Source organism: Taudactylus pleione, unplaced genomic scaffold (genome assembly GCF_031769625.1).
Source record: "Taudactylus pleione unplaced genomic scaffold, aTauple2 ptg000281l, whole genome shotgun sequence".
Classification (NCBI taxonomy): Eukaryota; Metazoa; Chordata; class Amphibia; order Anura; family Myobatrachidae; genus Taudactylus; species Taudactylus pleione.
In genome coordinates, this window is record NW_028284683.1 from 274,304 (window position 1) to 293,359 (window position 19,056).

Below are 19,056 nucleotides of genomic sequence, written 5' to 3' on the forward strand. Positions count from 1 at the left end.
GCCGCAATGCTGAAGCAGGCTGCTGGCATAAGGTGTGTTCAGGTTATAATGAAAGTTGGTGGCTGAGTTGCAGGGTATCCAAAAGCTCATAAGATCCTTTTCAAGTTGTAAAGAGTTCTTCTTCAAATGTTGTCCTCCTGTCTCCTCCTGTTTAACTCTTGTCTAATTCTTTAAATTATACTGTGCATATACCATTTAAAAACCTACTGTATGCAGCCTGAAACCTACTGAGTATATAGTGAAGCATACATGTGTAGTCACTGATTACACCCCAACCCCCAATAACCTCACCCACACCAGATACAAGTCATAAAATTCTAATACAAACAAACAGACCCTAAACAGCATCCCATGTATCTAGGAGTAATAAATAGTTATATCGCCAGACCTTACAGCATCCCATGTATCTAGGAGTAATAAATAGTTATATCGCCAGACCTTACAGCATCCCATGTATCTAGGAGTAATAAATAGTTATATCGCCAGACCTTACAGCAATGGTATTTCTATGTCAGCTGACTGGTCCCAATAGATTACCTAGAAAATCAGCCTCTATGTGTGAGGTCATTTCCAGTTCACCCAAGAAGGGACGGCAGAGGAATTGGCCGCACTGTGAGCACAATCCCCTCTCTCATCCCTCCTGGTGTTGCCAGATCTGTGCACTTTCACCTCCAACCGGTGATTTGGCGTCCTTACCTTCTCCATATATGGTGAACACAATGTCCAACCTTCTCCATACACGCTGAACACTATGTCCTTCCTTCTCCATACATGCTGAACACAATGTACAACCTTCTCCATACACACCGAACACGATGTCCTACCTTCTCCATGCACGCTGAACACGATGTCCTACCTTCCCCATACACGCTGAACACGATGTCCTACCTTCTCCATGCACGCTGAACACGATGTCCTACCTTCTCCATACACACTGTACACTATGTCCTTCCTTCTCCATACATGCTGAACACAATGTCCAACCTTCTCCATACACGCTGAACACTATGTCCTTCCTTCTCCATACATGCTGAACACAATGTACAACCTTCTCCATACACACCGAACACGATGTCCAACCTTCTCCATACACGCTGAACACGATGTCCTACCTTCTCCATGCACGCTGAACACGATGTCCTACCTTCCCCATACACGCTGAACACGATGTCCTACCTTCTCCATGCACGCTGAACATGATGTCCTACCTTCCCCATACACGCTGAACACGATGTCCTACCTTCTCCATGCACGCTGAACATAATGTCCTACCTTCTCCATCCACGCTGAACACGATGTCCTACCTTCTCCATACACACTGAACACTATGTCCTTCCTTCTCCATACATGCTGAACACAATGTACAACCTTCTCCATGCACACCGAACACGATGTCCAACCTTCTCCATATATGGTGAACACAATGTACAACCTTCTCCATACACACCGAACACGATGTCCAACCTTCTCCATACACGCTGAACACGATGTCCTACCTTCTCCATGCACGCTGAACACGATGTCCTACCTTCCCCATACACGCTGAACACGATGTCCTACCTTCTCCATGCACGCTGATCATGATTTCCTACCTTCTCCATCCACGCTGAACACGATGTCCTACCTTCTCCATACACACTGAACACTATGTCCTTCCTTCTCCATACATGCTGAACACAATGTACAACCTTCTCCATACACACTGAACACTATGTCCTTCCTTCTCCATACATGCTGAACACAATGTACAACCTTCTCCATACACACCGAACACGTTGTCCAACATTCTCCATACATGATGAACACGATGTCCTACCTTCTCCATGCACGCTGAACACGATGTCCTACCTTCCCCATACAAGCTGAACACTTTCTCCATACACACTGAACACGATGTCCAACCTTCTCCATACACGCTGAACATGATGTCCTACCTTCTCCATCCACGCTGAACACGATGTCCTACCTTCTCCATACATGCTGAACACTTTCTCCATACACGCTGAACACTTTCTCCATACATACTGAACACTTTCTCCATACATACTGAACACGATATCCAACCTTCTCCATACATGCTGAACACTTTCTCCATACATACTGAACACGATATCCAACCTTCTCCATACACGCTGAACACAATGTCCTACCTTCTCCATACATGCTGAACACTTTCTCCATACACGCTGAACACGATGTCCAACCTTCTCCATACACACTGAACACGATGTCCAACCTTCTCCATACACGCTGAACACGATGTCCTACCTTTTCCATACAAACTGAACACGATGCTGAACACGAGGTCCAACCTTCTCCATACAAGCTGAACATGATGTCCAACCTAATCCATACATGCTGATTTCTGTCTTTGCTAATATGCAAATGCAGCAGGAGGTGTATGATACCCCCTGCATATAAGGCCATACTGGATGTCAGGCTATGGGGATGTGTACATGTGCCGCCATAGGTTACCTGCATATAAGGCCATACTGGATGTCAGGTTATGGGGATGTGTACATGTGCCGCCATAGGTTACCTGCATATAAGGCCATACTGGATGTCAGGCTATGGGGATGTGTTCATGTGCCGCCATAGGTTACCTGCATATAAAGCCATACTGGATGTCAGGCTATGGGGATGTGTACATGTGCCGCCATAGGTTACCTGCATATAAGGCCATACTGGATGTCAGGCTATGGGGATGTGTACATGTGCCGCCATAGGTTACCTGCATATAAGGCCATACTGGATGTCAGGCTATGGGGATGTGTACATGTGCCGCCATAGGTTACCTGCATATAAGGCCATACTGGATGTCAGGCTATGGGGATGTGTACATGTGCCGCCATAGGTTACCTGCATATAAGGCCATACTGGATGTCAGGCTATGGGGATGTGTACATGTGCCGCCATAGGTTACCTGCATATAAGGCCATACTGGATGTCAGGCTATGGGGATGTGTACATGTGCCACTATAGGTTACCTGCATATAAGGCCATACTGGATGTCAGGCTATGGGGATGTGTACATGTGCCGCCATAGGTTACCTGCATATAAGGCCATACTGGATGTCAGGCTATGGGGATGTGTACATGTGCCGTCATATTGCCGGACCAGGTACCAGTGACAAACGTTACATCAGACTTTATTATCTTTTGTTTGCAATTAAATTAACTTTAACAATGTATAACAAATGTATAACTTTACTCTGCAACGAGAAATCCGCCTCCCGTCCCTGTAATCACGCCTACGGTGATGCGTCCTGGAAATCCGCCTCCCGTCCCCTGTAATCACGCCTCCGGTAATGCGTCCTGGAAATCCGCCTCCCGTCCCTGTAATCACGTCTCCGGTAATGCGTCCTGGAAATCCGCCTCCCGTCCCTGTAATCACGTCTCCGGTAATGCGTCCTGGAAATCCGCTTCCCGTCCCTGTAATCACGTCTCCGGTAATGCGTCCTGGAAATCCGCCTCCCGTCCCTGTAATCACGTCTCCGGTAATGCGTCCTGGAAATCCGCCTCCCGTCCCTGTAATCACGTCTCCGGTAATGCTTCCTGGAAATCCGCCTCCCGTCCCTGTAATCACGTCTCCGGTAATGCTTCCTGGAAATCCGCCTCCCGTCCCTGTAATCAAGTCTCCGGTAATGCGTCCTGGAAATCCGCCTCCCGTCCCTGTAATCACGTCTCCGGTAATGCGTCCTGGAAATCCGCCTCCCGTCCCTGTAATCACGTCTCCGGTAATGCGTCCTGGAAATCCGCCTCCCGTCCCTGTAATCACGTCTCCGGTAATGCGTCCTGGAAATCCGCCTCCCGTCCCTGTAATCACGTCTCCGGTAAAGCGTCCTGGAAATCCGCCTCCCGTCCCTGTAATCACGTCTCCGGTAATGCGTCCTGGAAATCCGCCTCCCGTCCCTGTAATCACGTCTCCGGTAATGCGTCCTGGAAATCCGCCTCCCGTCCCTGTAATCACGTCTCCGGTAATGCGTCCTGGAAATCCGCCTCCCGTCCCTGTAATCACGTCTCCGGTAATGCGTCCTGGAAATCCGCCTCCCGTCCCTGTAATCACGTCTCCGGTAATGCGTCCTGGAAATCCGCCTCCCGTCCCTGTAATCACGTCTCCGGTAATGCTTCCTGGAAATCCGCCTCTCGTCCCTGTAATCACGTCTCCGGTAATGCGTCCTGGAAATCCGCCTCCCGTCCCTGTAATCACGTCTCCGGTAATGCGTCCTGGAAATCCGCCTCCCGTCCCTGTAATCACGTCTCCGGTAATGCGTCCTGGAAATCCGCCTCCCGTCCCTGTAATCACGTCTCCGGTAATGCGTCCTGGAAATCCGCCTCCCGTCCCTGTAATCACGTCTCCGGTAATGCGTCCTGGAAATCCGCCTCCCGTCCCTGTAATCACGTCTCCGGTAATGCGTCCTGGAAATCCGCCTCCCGTCCCTGTAATCACGTCTCCGGTAATGCGTCCTGGAAATCCGCCTCCCGTCCCTGTAATCACGTCTCCGGTAATGCGTCCTGGAAATCCGCCTCCCGTCCCTGTAATCACGTCTCCGGTAATGCGTCCTGGAAATCCGCCTCCCGTCCCTGTAATCACGTCTCCGGTAATGCGTCCTGGAAATCCGCCTCCCGTCCCTGTAATCACGTCTCCGGTAATGCGTCCTGGAAATCCGCCTCCCGTCCCTGTAATCACGTCTCCGGTAATGCGTCCTGGATTGTTGTTGTCACATCGGAGCCAGTTTTCATACATAAACGTGTATCATTTAAAGTGAGGTTAATTTCCTTTCACGGAGCATTTATGCCTGTAATTGTCACGTGAAAGCCGGGATGAATGCGCTGCGAGTAGATCGGCAGCCGAGCGACATCACAGTTACTGATAAATGTCTTCCGCTATATTGTGAGATTTCCAAGCACCGGGGACGGGACCTGGGAACACATTATAGGGGGAGAACTTGGCTGGTGGAGGCCGTTCCGAGGGCAGAGGGTGCACCCAACGGATTCATTGGAACCGGTGACTGGTTTTACTTTAAGTGCTTTGTTTCCGTATAAAGTCGCATTTAGGAAACGGTCACTTCCCCGCCTCTTCTGCGCAGCCGGCCATCTCTAGCGTCTGTTTCGCATTGTGAGGACCTTTGTTATAATATATAATATTGTTTTGTAATTTAATTATCTGTTGTTATTACTGTAGGTGGGAAAGTTCTTCAGCGAGGTGGACCCGAATCTCATGGGCGCGCTGTATAACAGTTCTTTCTTCACGCGGAAGGAGTCTTACGACTACCAGTCTCTGTGTGCCCCCAAAACGGAGAGCAACAAAGGGGCAGCTCCCCGGGGTATCTTTGTGGTGAGTGGGGGCAGTTTTATCGCTGGAACCATGTTCTATGTTACTGCAGGCAGGAGCTCAGGATGTTATAGGAACTTTTATAAGTAACCTGCGGCTCTAGCTTGATTTTAGGTGGCAGGCATGCTGGGACTTATAGTTCTATAGCAGCTGGTAAACATCCGGCTGACAAACTAAAAAAAACACCTCTACAAGAATAAGTCAGTATTTTTGTGGGTTTCCCTAAAGAATACTTTTGGTAAATGAAAGTCCCGGCCTCTCTGTGGGTTGAGTCGGTCACATACACTCCCCAGCGGGCTGTATCTAACTGCGCCTGCAGGAGAAGAACCTCAGGACATACGCCATCAGGCGATCTGACAGATATAGGCGTTGTCCCATTTTATATTCATGGACAATTTTGCCGAACTTCAAATCCTCCCATTTCCTGTCAGCGCCCACCAGCCCCTCGGCACCCAGGATTCTGGGTAGTTGGTTAGTCGCTGACTGGTGAAATGTGGCTGTTATGAAGCTGAGGGGTGAGGAGTGCCCTTCGTACAGAAACCCTTTCATTCTTTGGGGTGGCGGTCTAGTAAGGGGGCCAAGTGGGCTGTTATATATGAGGGTTAGTTTGCTCCTCACTGACCGATTCCTCTTCTCCCCCAGCCAACAATTGCCGATATCCTGAATCTGGCCTGGTTATCCTCTGCGGCCGCCTGGTAAGTGTGATGATTCGCAGCCCAGTACTTGGTCATGTTATCTTCCAGTATCTTACCAGCCGTAACCACATCAGTACCTGACCTCTGTACTCGTCCCATGGGTTACTCTGATAATCCCTGGCTATGATTATTATCTACGTGCTTATAATGTACAATCCCTACAGGTCCCTATTGCAGCACCTCCTCCTCAGCCTGACGTACAACAGCTGGATGCAGGCAGGTAAGGACCAGGGGTGCGAGACTCGGGCCGAGTCTGACTATGCAATGGTTTGTGGGACCTCAGGATATTGGAGGGGGGTTGTCCTGAGTTTGTGGGAGAAGTATTGGGAGCGATAAATTCAGTATGTGCTGTGGGCCTGATTCAGAGCCGCTCGTAAGCGGCCGCTCGTTCGTTCTGACCGATGTTCGCACATCTGCGCATGCGTACGGATCGTAATACGCATGCGCAAACCAGTCAGTGCGGCCGAAAATCGTTTGTTCGCTAAATAGCGAATGGCTGCTATTTTGAGTGACAGGAGGAGGCGTATGTGGGCGGTAACAGGGGAAGGTGCTTGAAAACGGGGAGTGGAGATCCGAACGCAGGCGTGCTTAAAGGTCAAAACGGGCGTTTTATGGGTGTGCATAATTAATACAGCAGCGTCAATGACCACGTCACTGGGTTATTTTATAGTCAGAACTGCTCGCAAGAATGTGGTAGCAAAAACCAACCACAAGAATAGCGAGCAGTTCATACGCTGGTCGATGTACTCGATTAATTTAATAAATAGCGGACATGATGTAGGATGCGAGCGGCCCGAGTAGGCGTAGTTTTCTAAAAAACGGCCGCATGTTTTGTACGCTCGTTCAGACCTAGAGGCGTGAACAGACCGCAAAGAGCGAACGGTTCATTTGAATAGCCACCCCTTTTTTCTGAACGAGCGAGCGCAAATAGCGTCCGGCTCTGAATCAGGCCCTTAGTCCCAGTGGCGTCTGTTGTAGCGTTCTTACCCTGATTAGTATGATTTTCAATTGGAGACTCGGCCTAGACAGTGCGCATTGTCCAGGCAGCGCAGTTACCATGTCGCGCAGCGGCCGAGTATGTCTCGAAGATTGGACACAGGGGGACGGCAATAGTGAGAATCTCATAAATACTCAGGGGACCGGGAACTTGGGCCTTTCCGCTGCGCTATTAAGCTCGTTACGCCTTTGCCGTAGTGACCCTTTATTATTGGAAGCATAGCATGGTTTCCCTGCATAGAACGGCGCAGTTTCTCTATGCTCTGCCCTTTACGCCTCTCCCCCTGCAGGTTATGCATTAAAGTCCCGTCAGCTACACCCTCCTCTAGACGCCATCTTGTTCCCCTCAGGCAGGTAGACTATGACCCTCTGTCAGGACACACCCTGTCCTTTGTTTCCTCACAGATGACATCATGGCGGACAGCATGGATTCCCGCGAGGCCAGCTGCATCATGAAGCAGACCCAGTATTACTTCAGCAACATCAATTCCACGTACACGGCCATTATAGATTGTGGCCCATGCTCCCGGTGAGTCAGGTTCAGTGGATCGGGCCACGTCGGGGTTATATAGGTCCCTGCTGACCAGTCTTCCCTCTCCCCTCAGGTATTTCCACGCCCAGAGACTGGCAAACACAAACCTGCTCTTTGTGGTGGCGGAGAAGTTGATGTGCAGTCAGTGCGACGCCATGAAACTAGACCAAGCGGAGACCCGCTGTATCCTTCTATTACAGGGGCGGTGAGACCCTCAGGGCTTGTGGACAGTAAATATATCATGTACACTTCTATATTACATGCTGCTGACAATGGCCAAACCCCCTGTTGCAGTGGTTCTCAGACTCTGCCCTCAACAGTCAAGGTTTTAAGGATATCCATGGTGGAGCACAGATGGTAAAATCAAATTGACTGAGGTCCTAACTATGGGGGCGATTCAGACCTGATCGCTCGGTGCGGGACGTAGCATGTGTATTCAATCGCAGAGGCACACGCTGTACAAGCATGCATACGCCCATCCGCTACTAAAGTCCACTCAATTCCCGCTACGAGTGAACGGTGAGATGCCGCTACTTAAGGGGAACATCGGTACCGTCGTGCACCATCGGACCCATTCACACCGCTAAGGTAGACCGGAGGCTACCACAAACACTGCGAGAGCTGCTGACTTTAATCCAGCCCTGTGACGCCAATGTTGATGATGCGTGTTAATTATGGACGCTCATGAAACTGCGTTCAGACGCTCTGACACGCCTGCGTTCACACAACCACTCCCCCCGTCAACGCCCCTAATGGTATCTAATGTCACTCAAGCTTGCGGGCCTTTGGTGTGCTACGAGCAATTGCTTCCAGATCGCTGTGATAGGTTTGCTCACGCGCACTGTGTACTTTACGTATGCTCAGTAATTAAACATCGGCGGCTAGCGAACGCCCGCTTGTAACCGGGGTCTGAATCGCCCCCTATGTTACTTGTGCCCAAGCATAATTCTGCTTAAAACCTGGACTGTTAGGACCTTGAGGACCACGTTTGTGAACCTCTGCCCTATTGTATTCAAGCTTCTGAAGTGTTTGCACTAGAGATGAAGTAGGCGGGGCTAGAAGCAGTGGTAGCCAATCAGAGTATTGTTATATTACGGACAACATGGAGAACGTTATCTCTCCCAGCTCCTTCATGCCCCTATGTGGTGGCACCAGAGAGTAGTGGCTGAAGCTCCTGTTGGCCGGGACGCGGTGGTGTCTAGGAAACGGTGTGGACATCACATGGACTTTTGTGTAGACCTATTTCAGATGTGAGAATGTAGATACTGTGTGATCTGAGTTAGGATTTGGGCGTTTGTCAGCTCTTATTGTCCATTAACTCTTAATCCCAGCGGAGGGTCCAGAACAGTGCGAGTTGGTGCAGATGCCTCGGTACCGCAAAGGTCCTCATGTCTGCTTTGACTACAACACGATGGTAGGTGCATAATTTCATATGTGTGATCTATTCATAGTGTTGTCTATATAGTGTATCACACTCTAGGACCAGTGTTCCCAGAAAGACCCTCGCCCCTGGTGGCCCCATGTAACTGTGCCCATCTCTTCATCTAGGAGGACACGTCGGACTGTGGAAGGGGCTCTATGTTCCGGCCGTCCTGGCTCTTGCTGGTGTTTCTTCAGTTGTTGCTGTTGTGTGTTGTCCCCAGCTGCACATCACCCACCACCAGTAGGGGGCTCTAGACCTGGCCGGCTTCCTCCCTCCTTCCTGAGGCCACTTCTTGTTTAGTGACGTGGTTGCCCCGACACACAGGGAAACGCCTCTCTTGCGCGTCGGGCAGAGATATCACCACAACCACCACCTAATTTGGATGTTTTTACCGTGACAACAAGAAGACATTTCAGTGTCATCGGAAGTTACTGTGGCAAGTCAGGAGAACCACATCCGCGCTTATTTGTCAAGGAGAAGAACTTCCTGGTCCTGAGGATTTCCTGTTTCCTGTTCACCTGTCTCCATGCTTCCTGTTTGTTGCCCCAAGGTTTCCCATTTCCCTTCTCTAAGATGGGGGTCTCAGAGTCACCGTGATGTTTTGTGTTCTCTGACTTCTACGTCCATTTTTGCTCCTGGAATGAGTCAGGGGTCAGAGGTAACACAGTGATAAAGTCATATTCATCCATGACCATGTCATCATGGCTCCTCATGTCATTGTCATACCCAAAGGAGCTGGAATCAAACTGGGTCTGAAATCTGGGATGGGCCGATGCCACTGGGGAGGGGGGGCGGAGGACGGACGGTAATATTAGCGGGACTCCACCCCCCGCGGTGTCAGCTCTTCATACATCACACAGAGCCTCGTACCCTGTGCCACAATCCAGTGCTGAGGGCTGACACAACGGAACTACATTTCCCAGAATCCTTTAGGTTCTAGAGACTGTAGTTTGTCAGCATCCTTGAGTGCCAAAGGCAGCTTATCTCCCCTACTTGGGGCTCCATGTTGTTCTTACCCTCACACCTCCTGACCGTACAGTATTGTACCAAAGAAGCAGGTTTCTGGCGTTGTCACAGCTACTCCTGCAGCAGTGATGCTGTAAGCACCGCCCATGACGCTGGCACCGAGACGCGTCCGCCATCATGGGCACAGTTGGAAGATGCAGCACCTATTGCCTGTGTCATACTGCGACTGGTACAGAACAATCTGCAGGGTAACGTCTGGTAATGTGGACAATCTGCACCCAGCCGGTGGCGCTCCGCTCCTCCTCGTATTTATATAACCAGAGTGGAGACACCACCACCATCTTCCGGTGCGATACTCCCTATCCGTGTAGAGTCTCATTATTTCTATGTAGTTGTGGGACAGAGCACAATCATTTCACAAGCACAGGGGAACCGCGGTCTCACAAGCGCGCACAGACCTGTCACACCGTCAGCACAAATAAGATGAATATTGAACAACTCTCCAGTCACAGCACAATACCTGGGCGGATTCCACTGCTGACCGAACCAGCCGCGATAGTAAAGGTTTCCGACATTTTCTGCGCCGATCGTCTGCTGTAGTATTAATGTCAGGAAGCAGAATCTGGTCACAGGATGCCAAGACCATAACTTCTAAATATTAGGTGTGTCCTGTCTTCTCCTGTCACGTTCTGTACCCAGCTACAGTACCAACAGTTACCCAACGCATTTCTCTCTAGTACGCCCTCTATCCCCCTAGCGGCCTTCTCCTGTACCTCAAGGTACTTCCCACCAAGCTCCTTGCTTCAACTAAGCCTCTTGTCCTTGCCTTGGGATCTCCGTCTCCATCTAGAACTCATATAGATGCTTATTGCTCCCTAGAACTTTGCTCTAATGAATACAATTATTTTTTGCTTGGACGGGATTGTAACCTAGCCCAACTTGGGGGTCCTCTGCGCCTCTCCTGCCGTCCCTTCTCCTTCCATTCGTCCTTACGGACTTTTACTGAGGTCACCTGGTATGTATCATGCATCCCAAACACATATCATATCATCCACATCTAGCGACCTCCCCGCGTTCTGAATTACACAGGAGGCACCATCCATGTTACACGAGCCCCACCTAGCCGACCTTAGCTGGAGCCCAGGGGGTGGCGGGAGGGTACAGTATGGAAATAGGAATCATTAGGTAAGCCCCATAATGGTCATTTTTGCTTGTAGCTTTTGCGTGTGTGTTTGGGCCGTGTTTTGGGAACGTGACTGTGCTAAGAATTGGAGGGGGTCCTGTATGCTCAGGCATCTGTCTGCTCTCGTTTTAGTCAGATCCTCCATTCCAAATGAGAAATAAATCACATATAAATACCTATAAATATATATAAATATTATATATATATATATATTTCTTGGAGGCTCGAGGGTCATCGCTGCTGAAATCTCTCTCCATCGGTTAGTGGCTTTTTTCCGTTAACTGGAGCAAAGTTTATTTCTTTACTTATTTATTTGTACAGAAAAGTTCAACAAGTGACAGAGAGTTTGTAAGATATCGTGCGTGTGTGATTGACTTGTAAAATATTTTCAAATGGTTTATTACAAAGAATCAGTTAATAAATAATGTGCATATTTTCACTTCATCTCGGCCTGTTTCCTGATTCAGTCAGCGACTATTTTCCACGTGCAATGGAGCTTTTGTGGTAGCATGATATGTGTACACGGCTCCGTGTGTTACCCTGTATGTGCGTGACGACACGGGTGAGAGATATATATATATATACTTTTATCCCATACTGTAACGAGGGAGCTGAATTAATATTGTAATGAATGTAATGCCCTTGTGTGGGGACTACACCTATTTGCAAGGAGGGCTGTTGATTTAAAGCCGGTCATATAGAAAAGAACCACGGTACAAGCAAATAGGTATAAAAGTATCCGCACTTTATTTTTTAATGATTGTGACCCAATTATGCACCAGAATTTTTCTTAACATGTTTTATGTGATCTCTGTACATACACAGAAGATGTGATTGTCCGCCTTGTTAGACAAGTACTGCGGTCTCGGGTCACCGTGGCGGTCTACCTGTCACCTGTAGTGGAGGCTGCCAGTTTATGGGCTGAGCCAGTAATCCTGAGACTGCATCCTGACAGCCGATGTTCTGTGCTGGTCCCTAGAGGACTGCTGGGCTGTGGTCTCTGGATTACTGTGTAGGTGGTGGGTACTCTGTCACATCACAGTACAGGAGGGGTACTTAGAGTTGTGCTGCAGTTATACTGTGCGGACATCTAGGATATCGGTGATAGAGAATTGTCCAGAGGTGCAGCAGGAAACTACGGCGGTGCCCTCATCCGCTTTTATTTTGTACGCGGATGAGGCTGAAGCACAGACCGCAGGACTCGTAGCACGGGTCACACATGCAATGGACGCAGGAGCTCCAGAAGGTCTTAATGCAGGAAACATTCATCTTCCACATATGTATACAGGGTCCGATGCACCAGATGTGGCAGCACTGGATGCAGGCAAAGTCCAGGGCCCAGCAGAAGGCCAGGGGGCACCCGCACAGCACGGACAGGACAATGTAGCAGCAGTTCTTCACTCCACCAAAGGTCTTGTAGGACATGCCCCAAACCCCCGGGATGCTGTGAGACCCCTCAGGCTCTCCAAAGGCATCTTCAAAGAGGACCTGGTGGAAGATACAACACAGGATGGTTGTCAGGGAGATTGTTTTAGAACAGTCACTATGTTACGGGTTATTAGTTACACCTCGGCTGGCAAACTCACTATATTGTGATATAAAATGTAAAACTTACACTAAACTCTTGTTATACTCTGCGGAGTCTTCTAGAGAGTGATGGTGTTGACCATAGTAACCAATCACAATATAGCTATCATTTATGGAATGTCTGAGATAAATGACAGCTAGAAGCTGATTGGTTGCTGTGGTCACACCTCCAGTTGTCCTTTTAGAAGGTTTGGTAAATATCCTCCTGTGTGTGAACATTTATCACAATGCCGAATCGATCGCTAAAACATGGCTAATAGCATCGATCACTAAAGGGATTCGGCACAGTGTGATCAGTGATTATATTGGTATACAGGACAGTAATTCCGTGTACGTAAAGGCTCACACACAGAATCACAGCACTAGACGCGCGTTCCCAAAGCCACTCCGCAGCAACATACGGCAGAGTGTGCGTCCTGGAAACGGGCGCACTACCACTTGCGTCTGACTCTGCATAGCACGCCGTTCCATCCACACACCCTCACTGAAATTTGCCTACGCTACAGCATCCCGTTACAGCCCAGTTACACCGCTTTGGCCGCAAGTGTAGATGTAATCGAAACGCGTAAGGCTCCGCATCATCCGTACTTGCGTGCTCTCCATTCTGGAGTATGGGCAGTGCTGGAAAATACCCCACAAGATTTGCTCCGCAGACAGCCATACTTTCTACTCGGCATCACTTTAATTCATAGTAACAAAGCATTAGAGACTCATCGTTATAAGTGCAGAATTATCACACTATAATCACAAGGAGACATCACATTGCCAACACGGGAGTTAATTAAACTTAATATTGTGCCCGTTACACTTGCAGCACAATAACTGAGATCATTATTTGGGCTTTTCCTAACCTAATTAGTAATGTCACAGGGGAATGTTGTGTGGTGTCAGCGCTGGCTGAGATCCTGTTAGTGAAGCGCATTTCGCACCTTCCATAGAGAAACGCGAACACATAAAAGTGACAGATGGAATAAAACAGCCCTGATTTCCCCTCTCTCATCACTAATTACATTTGCTATAAACAAAAGAAAGAGGTGGTAATCAGGGCCGGGTCCAGGAGTCTGAGCACCCTGTGCCGGCCTGTTACAATGCGAGCCACGCGCGACCAAAATTGGGGGGGTGGCCTCATTACCCTAGGTCACGCCCCCTAAGTGATGTTATTAGGTGGCGTGCCTGCATGGCATGCTGTGAACGTAGATGCAGTTTTAGTTTACGGAGGCGTCTGGCGAGTACATGGAGGATATGCTCACTTTGGAGTGACTGTCAGCCATCAAAATGCGCCAGTGTTAAACCTACGCGTTTAGCCCCTGGCGCCCATCATAAAGGAATTGCTTTTCTTCCACTCAACATGACTTTAAAAAAGGCGAACATGAGCTAAATTATAATTCTCTGATAAACCATATCCTGACAGCATCAGACTTTTTATTGCCCTTGGATATGACACATAGACATACCTCCCAACTGTCTAAGTTAGACATAAGAATCACATTGCGAGGGGTTTAGTAGGACAAGGAGGTGTGATCCATTCCCCGATTCTTGTCACAGCATGTTACATTTTAGGGGATGGAAGGAGTCTTAGGGGCAGTCTAATTCTTCAGCAACACTAGGCACCCCCAGGGTGTGTGGCCCACCCCCTACTGGTAGTTACCATGCTCCTTGTGCAGTATAATCCAGGTACAATAATTGCAGCGTTGGGAGGTATGCAGAGGTGCTCTGTGGATATAGTTGTATCAACTGCAGAAAGCAGAGCAAAGCTGTGTCATATGCAAAGGCAAATGGAAAAAACATCTTCATGATAATATAAAGGCTTTGGTGAAAAACACAGAAGGAAGACAAAAAAATATAAGGGGAGATGTATCAAACCTTAGATATAAGGTGGAGAAGTTCACTGTAGCAACCAATCAGCTACCATTTATCTAGTTGGTTGCTACAGGCAACGTCCCCACGTTATCTCTCAGGTTTGGGAACCACTGATAATGGGGTGATCTGGCATTATCTTGTGTAGACACCTAACGCTCCCTTCTCTGGGGGCTGTGTCTGTCCTTACAGCTCTCAGCTTTCCCTTATAGACATACGGGAGATATATTGTGTTATCTGTACCATGTAATCCGCATGCTGTATGGACACTGTGTTACCCCCTTGGACACGCTGATCGCCCCTTCTGCCATACACGCCCCACGCTACTCTCTTACACAAACACCTTACATTACGCAGCGTGCCCAGGAAGGTGGTTACACCCCCACAATCTGCGACAAAGACAACCAGCAGCCGCTGAGACAGGATTCAGCCGCCATGCTTGCGGTTCCTCTTTAGAAAGGTGCAGAGCAAACAGGTCTTTAAATGAAGTTATTCATGATTCCGTTCAGAAATTAAATTAAATAATGAATAAATGCAACTTTTTAAATTTGTCCATCACATCTATGTCTATAAAGAAATAAGAAAAATAAATAAATTAACAAAATATAAATTTATTCTAAAATCCATATTTTTAAATATTGTGTAACCAATATATATATATATTTTTTTTATTATTATTATTATTTTTTTAATTAAAAAATTTTGGGAAAAAAATAAATAAATGTATTTCTAGTGTAACTTTAATGGGATACCGATAAAGATTTGCTCGCTCTACTATTTTGGGGTTTTATTTATCTTTTTGTTAATTTTTTTTTTTCACCTTCGTGATGTCAACTTAAAATGTTGTCACTGCACTAGATGTTTTGTAAAATAACCACCGACGTTTTCTCTTGATTGGACTTTTTGAATGTTTTGTTACTTTTTATTTTGTTTTAGTTTATTCATTTGCAGAATAAGCCCCTTTCTGCATCTGGTTCAGACAAAATCAGTCACAGGATTAGATGAATTACCCCTATAATGGTGCAGTGATCTTACATGGTTACCCCTGTACTTTTTTTTTATTTTTAAAAGAGGGTCCACACTCTCCCCCCCCCCCCCCCCATAACTCCCCAATGTTGCAGCGGTACTCACCCTGACATGCTCATTCATGTTATTGGGGTCGCGGTTCTCCATGTCCAGGGCCATGGGCTCATTTTGGATGGATTTAGTTTCGGCCATGGGATCGGGGATTTGCGCTGCGGCCAGGTGAAGATGATTCCTGTCCTGGTGCCTGTCTCCTACTTATACCTGAGCTCAGGAGGTTGCTATGGGGCTGAGCATCAAACAGCGGCTGCTGTCTGCCATGTTTACTCCTCACTGCTGACGGCAGAGGTGCTATGGCGACCATTGTCAGGTGGGGCCCAGACTGGTGCAGCCCGAGGCCCAGGAAGCTCTTAATGGGGGAAAGAAATGCCTGAGTGGAACAATAGGACAGGACAGTCGCATCACAGACATTTGTATACGGGCTGAAGTTACTTATTAATGGTATGTTCTGTGGAAGAAAGTACGAGACTCCTCCATACAACAGGCCCTGAGTCACACAGCAGCGACTATTGGTGGTCGCCCATATGCGACTTTATGCAAATGCCGCTATAAACTCCTCCCCCTCTGTACCACTTTTACTGCCCGTGCTGTAATACCGATTGGCGCCTCCTATCAGTCACACCATTAAAGCTTGCACCAGCCCTCGTCCAGTGTCTGCGCCTGTCTTTGGCCTCCTATGTCTGTGGCTGGGAACGCAGCTCCTTGCACTGAAACGCCCGTGACACTCCCATTTGTGCGCGCAGTATTACCCACCGCCCAGGAGCGACCATCACTTCCAACACATTTCTGATACCGTCTGTCCCGATCGTAAGAGCACCTTTGTGCGGACACTCAGGGTAACGCAGGCGCCATAGGGGCTGTCAGACATTTTTGCATTTATTTGCACAGGAAATGACATAAAATCTTTGTATTATTCATATGATGGTGCAAGAATATAAGGAACTATTTTACTGTATTTATAAGTGAATGTCTTTAATATCGTTATATTACTGTATCTCTTTAATGCACAGATATCAGGCGTTACTACGCACGATGCAGATTTGCAAGAAGGTTTATGAAATAAGGAAACAAAATATATATATAGACAGTGCTCCTAGCTTTAATACATATAAAATCACATAAGAATAATTATGAGTAGAACAAAATACACAGAAAAAGATAAAGTGTATATAACCGGCCGGCAACAATTATCAGATAAACCTAAAAAATTAAGGCCCTGATACAGAGCCGCTCGCTCTGTCCAGAGCGCTCGCTCTAAATCAGGGCCCTCCTCCATTAAAATGGAGCGTCCTCCTGGACGCTTGTATAGCTGTGGGTCACCACCCACAGCATATACGAGCGTCTAAAAAGATGGTCGCGATGGTCTTGACCATCGCGACCATCGGACTTGTGAGTGAAACCCTGCGGTCGGGTTAACCAGCCACAAGCCCTGGAGTGATTTTGGCTCTATCAGAGCCCAAATCACTCCCACTGACATCACTCGTGATGTCAGTGGGGCCGGCTTCAGACGGTAGGCGTTCCCATGGGAACGCCTCCGTCTGGCAGGCACGCCCACCAAAGGGGGCGTGCTGTCAGTCACCATCGACAGCACGCCCCCTTTGGTGCGAGACCCCGAGCGACGGATTCTCCGTCGCTCGCCGGGTCTCGCGCATGCGCACGACGGAGCTCCCTCCGTCGAGCGCATGCGCAGTGGGGAACATCGACCTACTTGCGAGAGTACTGCCGCTTGTGAGTGGGTCTGAATGACCCCCTAAGTACTTAATAAAAACCAATGAGCCATATATTCCTGAGTGGAATTATGTAGACTTTGATAACAATGATCAAGCAGACTGAAAACTCTGTCGGTACAGAGTAAAGGTTTTTAGTACATGCCCAAAGCAAAGAGTGTTAGTGATTAATTCTCACAGAAAAATCCATGAATCACTTAATATTGTAACTGGTATTAAGCATACATGCATCCAGATTTTTGTGCACAGATAGATGTTAGGCTTTTGCCCAGAATGTTAGTAGGCCGTCCAAAAAAGGCAGACAATTTATAACTTTCAGATCCCTTCTTATGGAGAAAGGAATCGATGGGGTTAATACCCTTGGACAGTTTCAGGAAAACAGCCAATTGGCTTATTTATCCTGTACTCATAGGTTCTCCCGGGAGGTGAAATAGATAATACCGACCAGCTGATTCACAATAATAAAGTTTTAACGCGTTTCTCCGCCTCCGTTCTGGTTCACTGGCTTCCTCAGAAGTAATTAAATAAGGACCTGATTCAAGATTTACACTAATGCAATCGCAGCTGCATTCTCTCACGGATCGCAGTTGCTAAACTATGCTAATGTCTTCCAAAGCACAGCCCAGCATAGGGACACCCACTGCTACCTTCTCATATCCGTACAGTGTAAACACAGCCCAGCATACGGACACCCACTGCTACCTTCTCATATCCGTACAGTGTAAGCACAGCCCAGCATAGGGACGCCCAATGCTGCCTTCTCATATCTGTACAGTGTAAGCACAGCCCAGCATAGGGACGCCCACTGCTGCCTTCTCATATCTGTACAGTGTAAGCACAGCCCAGCATAAGGACGCCCACTGCTGCCTCCTCATATCCGTACAGCGTAAGCACAGCCCAGCATAGGGACGCCCACTGCTGCCTTCTCATATCCATACAGTGTAAACACAGCCCAGAATGGGGACGCCCACTGCTGCCTTCTCATATCTGTACAGTGTAAGCACAGCCCAGCATAGGGACGCCCACTGCTGCCTTCTCATAGCCGTACAGTGTAAGCACAGCCCAGTATAGGGACGCCCACTGCTGCCTTCTCATATCTGTACAGTGTAAGCACAGCCCAGTATAGGGACGCCCACTGCTGCCTTCTCATATCTGTACAGTGTAAGCACAGCCCAGCATAAGGACGCCCACTGCTGCCTCCTCATATCCGTACAGCGTAAGCACAGCCCAGCATAGGGACGCCCACTGCTGCCTTCTCATATCCGTACAGCGTAAGCACAGCCCAGCATAGGGACGCCCACTGCTGCCTTCTCATATCCGTACAGTGTAAGCACAGCCCAGCATAGGGACGCCCACCTCTGCCTTCTCATATCCATACAGTGTAAACACAGCCCAGCATAGGGACGCCCACCTCTGCCTTCTCATATCCGTACAGTGTAAGTACAGCCCAGCATAGGGACGCCCACTGCTGCCTTCTCATATCCGTACAGTGTAAGCACAGCCCAGCACAGGGACACTCACTGCTGCCTTCTCATATCCATACAGTGTAAACACAGCCCAGCATAGGGACGCCCACCTCTGCCTTCTCATATCCGTACAGTGTAAGCACAGCCCAGCATAGAGACGCCCACTGCTGCCTCCTCATATCCGTACAGTGTAACCACAGCCCAGC

The 19,056-nt window shown here is 48.4% G+C and overlaps 2 protein-coding genes across 2 annotated transcripts in view; one reads left to right on the top strand and one right to left on the bottom strand.

Annotated features, from left to right (window-relative positions):
• Positions 1-11,574, top strand: part of CACNA2D2 (calcium voltage-gated channel auxiliary subunit alpha2delta 2) — a gene marked incomplete at its 5' end in the record, with an annotated part of 228,365 nt that extends 216,791 nt beyond the window's left edge. Inside the window, 7 exons of the mRNA XM_088482022.1 lie at positions 5,186-5,338; positions 5,978-6,030; positions 6,195-6,250; positions 7,432-7,555; positions 7,632-7,741; positions 8,890-8,972; positions 9,107-11,574. Of these exons, the coding sequence (XP_088338148.1) occupies positions 5,186-5,338; positions 5,978-6,030; positions 6,195-6,250; positions 7,432-7,555; positions 7,632-7,741; positions 8,890-8,972; positions 9,107-9,235 (708 nt within the window). The remainder of the gene's footprint in view (positions 1-5,185; positions 5,339-5,977; positions 6,031-6,194; positions 6,251-7,431; positions 7,556-7,631; positions 7,742-8,889; positions 8,973-9,106) is intronic.
• A 300-nt stretch (positions 11,575-11,874) lies between these two features.
• LOC148512563 (caveolin-3-like) lies at positions 11,875-15,919 on the bottom strand. The gene is made up of 2 exons (XM_088482054.1): positions 15,706-15,919; positions 11,875-12,618 (listed from the first exon to the last, which is right to left on the bottom strand). Exons 1-2 carry the CDS (start codon positions 15,790-15,792, stop codon positions 12,280-12,282), a joined length of 426 nt encoding a protein of 141 aa, XP_088338180.1. The 5' UTR covers positions 15,793-15,919; the 3' UTR covers positions 11,875-12,279.
• Positions 15,920-19,056: the final 3,137 nt, after the last annotated feature.

Excerpts from the sequence above, each read along its gene's own strand:
- LOC148512563 (XM_088482054.1), bottom strand. The coding sequence starts at position 15,792 with ATGGCCGAAACTAAATCCATCCAAAATGAGCCCATGGCCCTGGACATG. Across the intron at positions 12,619-15,705 it reads ACATGAATGAGCATGTCAGG|GTCCTCTTTGAAGATGCCTT; the intron begins GTGAGTACCGCT and ends ATCTTCCACCAG.